A 4,079-nucleotide genomic window follows, 5' to 3' on the forward strand; every position below is an offset into this window, starting at 1 on the left:
TGATCTAGACAGGTCCTTAACTGAGAGTGGTTGTCTCATGCCTTTAGTGTTTCCAGAATCCCTTGGTCTCCACTGAATCTTACTAGACCTTTACCAGTGTCCTCTTCTGGCATCTCTTTAGAGACTTGGACTGTGTAATATGGTGATAATCCTTATATGTTCTTCATCAATAACCTTGTAGCTTTCTTGTCTCCAAAAGTAGTACTGCATTGGAGATTCTTATACATTGCCAAGTTCCCAGCCAGCTTGAGATGCAGTCATGGCCACTTGGACCACAGCTTCTGTGTGCTGACTCTGGGGAGATACTTCCTTCCCAGTGTTCAGCTCACGGAACTGATCTCTTATTAATCACAGCTGGATTTTCTTGGGTTTTGCTTGTTGTTTCATTTTTTCTTTCCAGATGACTAGCCTCCTTTGTCCCACTAAAGCAAATGTTTTACTTCTGTGGCATTTGTCTTTTGTTATTCTCAGCTGATTATGCATACCTCACTTACAAGCAACCATATTCTTAAACTAAAATGTCACATAAACAATCCAATAGAGTCTCTTCTCCCCTCTGAAACTTTACAAGCCAAACTTCCAGTGTCTGTACTTCCTTCAGCACTCTCATCTTCTAAGCTTCCATGAATGCCCCATTAAACTGAAAATTCAAAAGCTTTTCCAGCTCAAAATTATTGTTGCCACAATCCTTCCCAAAACAACTTGGACAAGCCCATCACAGCCACAGCCCACTTTTTCTATCATTCATTTTCTGTTCTAGTTTATTTTTCTGCATCTAGGATTAACTATTCTGACTAAAAGAAGCATGGGAGGGATGGGTTCATGTAGTTTATGTTTCCAGATCACAATACACCAATGAGGTATGTAAGCTAGGGTAGCAACTCAATCCATGCACCTGGAAACAAGAAGCACAAAAGAAATCTGCCTAACAATTGATTCTTTTAGGCTCATGCTCAGTCAGATTTCTTATACAGCTCAGGCTTACCTAGCCAAGAATGTACCAATAAGATTGAGTTGGTTACTCCTACATCAGTTAATAATCAAGAAAATGCCCTATAGTTGTATCTATTGGGAAATCTGATTCAGACAATTCTTCAATTGACTTTCAGTCTTCCTAGTTGTGTCAAGCTTGCATCAAGGTGACAATAAAAACTAAGCAGTACATTTAGTTATACAATGCATAGTGTGAGTAAGAGCCACAGACTGGTAGAATTAACTCTTAGAAGGCTCTTGCAGCCTAGAACATTCTCAGGAATTAAATCAAGGCACCAAGTTGCTGTGGAGATAGCAGTGATTATAGATCAACTTTCACAACCAGGGTACAGGCATAAAACTGTCAAAGGCTTTAATCCCAGCACTTGGGAAGCAGAGGCAGGTAGGTTTTTGAGTTTGAGGCCAGCCTGGTCTACAGAGTGAGTTCCAGGACAGCCAAGGCTATCACAGAGAAACCTTGTCTCAAAATAAAATAACATAAAATAAAACTGTCAATGGGAAAGAACAACATAAAGTCTTTGGGGCTGGACTTCTATACATTCCTGCCTTCAGAGTTTTACTATTTATAAACCACCTAGTCTATTATCTGTATAGCAGTTTCAATTAAGACACCCACCTTGATTTATAAAGAGTCTTAAAACAAAATAAAACAAAATCCATAAAGAGTTGGAATGATGGTTGAGTTGTTAAGAGAACAGGATCCTCTTCTAGATGACTCCACTTCAATTCTCTAGACCAAAACTGTGGCTCCCAACAACCTACAACTTCAGTTCTAGGAAATACAACTCTATATTCTGGGCACCAGGTATGCAAGTGGTGTATAGGCATACATGGCTGCAAAGCACCTACATGTATAAAATAAAATTAAAAACTTAGAACAGCAACCAAAACACTGATTTGACAGGGCTATAGAAAAGTAATATTCTTAAGGAAACTGAAGTTTTATTTTAAGATGGAGAATATTACTTTAAGGTTTACTTTAAGATAGAGAATGTTAGAGGAGATTAGTGATTGTGGTGTCAGAGTTCTAGAAGCACTGGTATGTTGTTAGTTATACAGCAAAGGACATTAAGTGCAGTGTGAAGGCACACCACAAAGAATATAGTCCTACAGAAAGCTCATAACCTAGATGGTGACAAAAATCAATGGACAGGTAAGAAAAGTGTAGACTTATTTCTAAATTTGGCTAGACCTCAAAGGGGGTTGAAAATCAACAACAGTGATTTGAACTTGTGTTTGTTTAGTTCCTTCTTTGTTTGACTCTGAAAACAGAACATGTGCTATAGAATGGATACCAGTGAGATCTAAGACACTGCCTAAATGCCTCATTCTTTAGCACATAAAATTGGTCAAAGTTCAGGTATCAATGATATTGTTAGTTTACACAGGGTATCTATAGTGATCAAAACTATGGTTTGAGACACTATCAAATGGGGAGTTAGTGTTGTACAAAAGTTGGTATATACATTTCGTAGTACATGAATTGAATTGATTAATAAAGTTTCATCATTCTCAATGCTACAGAACACAATGAGTCCTAATAAATTATATTGGTCTTCTTATAAAAGGGGCTTCAAACATATACTTATGCACTTGTGACATCCCAGCACAAACTATCAAGATGAAGCCTATGAATAAGAAAGTAACTTCTTATCAGACACCAAACTGTATTCAGACAAAACTATCATGTGATATTAGAGGAAAAATTGTTCAAGGTCTTTTAAACATGTGGGTGGTGACATTTTATATGTTATTCTTATTCACCCTCACAATCCCTTCTGAGATAAGCAATTTAATGTATTAATAACAATGTGGCAAACTAGACCTCTTCAAAAATAACATTTTACATATTTTAAAATATATTTTATTGCCTATGCCCCAGACTAGTTGCAGACTGACCCTACCTGCCCTTGAGAGTTGGAGGTGAGGTGGTGCAGTCTACTTCTGGGAGTAGGTGAGAAAAACTTCAGCAACCTCTCTGAACACTGCTGCTAGCTCCTTTAATACCGCCCACCCGCCACCCCATTGGTCCTAAGAAAGCATCTCATCTAAACAGCAGTTCCCAATTGGCTGGTATTGTCTGTATCAGCAATCCTTGGTTTCTTTGTTTTGGTTTTTGTTTTTATTTTTGCAAACCAAGAGCTATATATTATCTATCAGTACACTAATTTAAAACTTGATTTTTCAACATTTGAAAAACAGTGGCTATAGCACACAATTCCATTATCTGTGCTGAAACAGGGGGCAAGTTCAAGAGAATTAAACATCCAATTATATTATGGTGTTTTCCCATTAGATGAGCAGTCTTTAAATACAGTAAGCACATTCTCTATTGGTTGTATGTGCATATTTATAGGAAATACAAAATCATAGATGGGGCTAATTTTAATAACTTAACTATTGGATAATACTTATCAATTTTACTAGTAATTGGCACATGCAATTGGCCCAATATCAGTATTCTGCAGTAACCAATTTAATTGCTGTTTGGAATAAGGAATAAATGTTTCATCAGGTTCTTTCCCAAAAACTTTCTTGATTCTATCCAACAATTCTGTCTTTTTTTTTTAAACTTTTATTGGATTATGATGAGAAAAATTACATGATTTCAATTTATCTGAATTTGTTAACATTTAAAAACATATTTTAATCACATATAATTGAATCGCATTCTTGTTTCCCTTTTGTACCACCACTCCTCCCAGAGATCCCCCCTTCAATACCTTCAATATCTTTTGTGTCATATTCCTTAAAATTTATAAAATATTATAACAATAAAAATAAGTATTCTAAAAGGTGTTTGATATAAAACAACAATCGATTTAACAGTCTTATGTAGATGCTTGTCTACAGCAATAGTGAAAATAATTTTTTCTCAATATAAATTTTAAATAACTCCAAACATATGACCTGTATACTTAAAAATAATACATCACTACTAGTATTTTCTTAAATGAACATGAATATATAAAATCTTTTTGTTTGTTTTGTATTTAGTAGAGCTTAAAAGCTTGGCTTTTACTGTGGTACAAGCCCAAAATAGGAACAATTTTTAGACATTGGGTTTCATTGTAATAAGGCTGTAC

The 4,079-nt window shown here is 35.6% G+C and overlaps 1 protein-coding gene across 1 annotated transcript in view; it reads left to right on the plus strand.

Annotated features, from left to right (window-relative positions):
- The first annotated feature begins 2,036 nt into the window (after nucleotides 1-2,036).
- Nucleotides 2,037-4,079, plus strand: part of LOC116093025 (RNA polymerase II elongation factor ELL2-like) — a 10,938-nt gene continuing 8,895 nt past the window's right edge. Inside the window, exon 1 of the mRNA XM_031374167.1 lies at nucleotides 2,037-2,146. Within this exon, the coding sequence (XP_031230027.1) occupies nucleotides 2,139-2,146 (8 nt within the window). The 5' untranslated portion in view covers nucleotides 2,037-2,138. The remainder of the gene's footprint in view (nucleotides 2,147-4,079) is intronic.

The sequence above is a fragment of the Mastomys coucha genome, chromosome X, assembly GCF_008632895.1.
Source record: "Mastomys coucha isolate ucsf_1 chromosome X, UCSF_Mcou_1, whole genome shotgun sequence".
Lineage (NCBI taxonomy): Eukaryota > Metazoa > Chordata > Mammalia > Rodentia > Muridae > Mastomys > Mastomys coucha.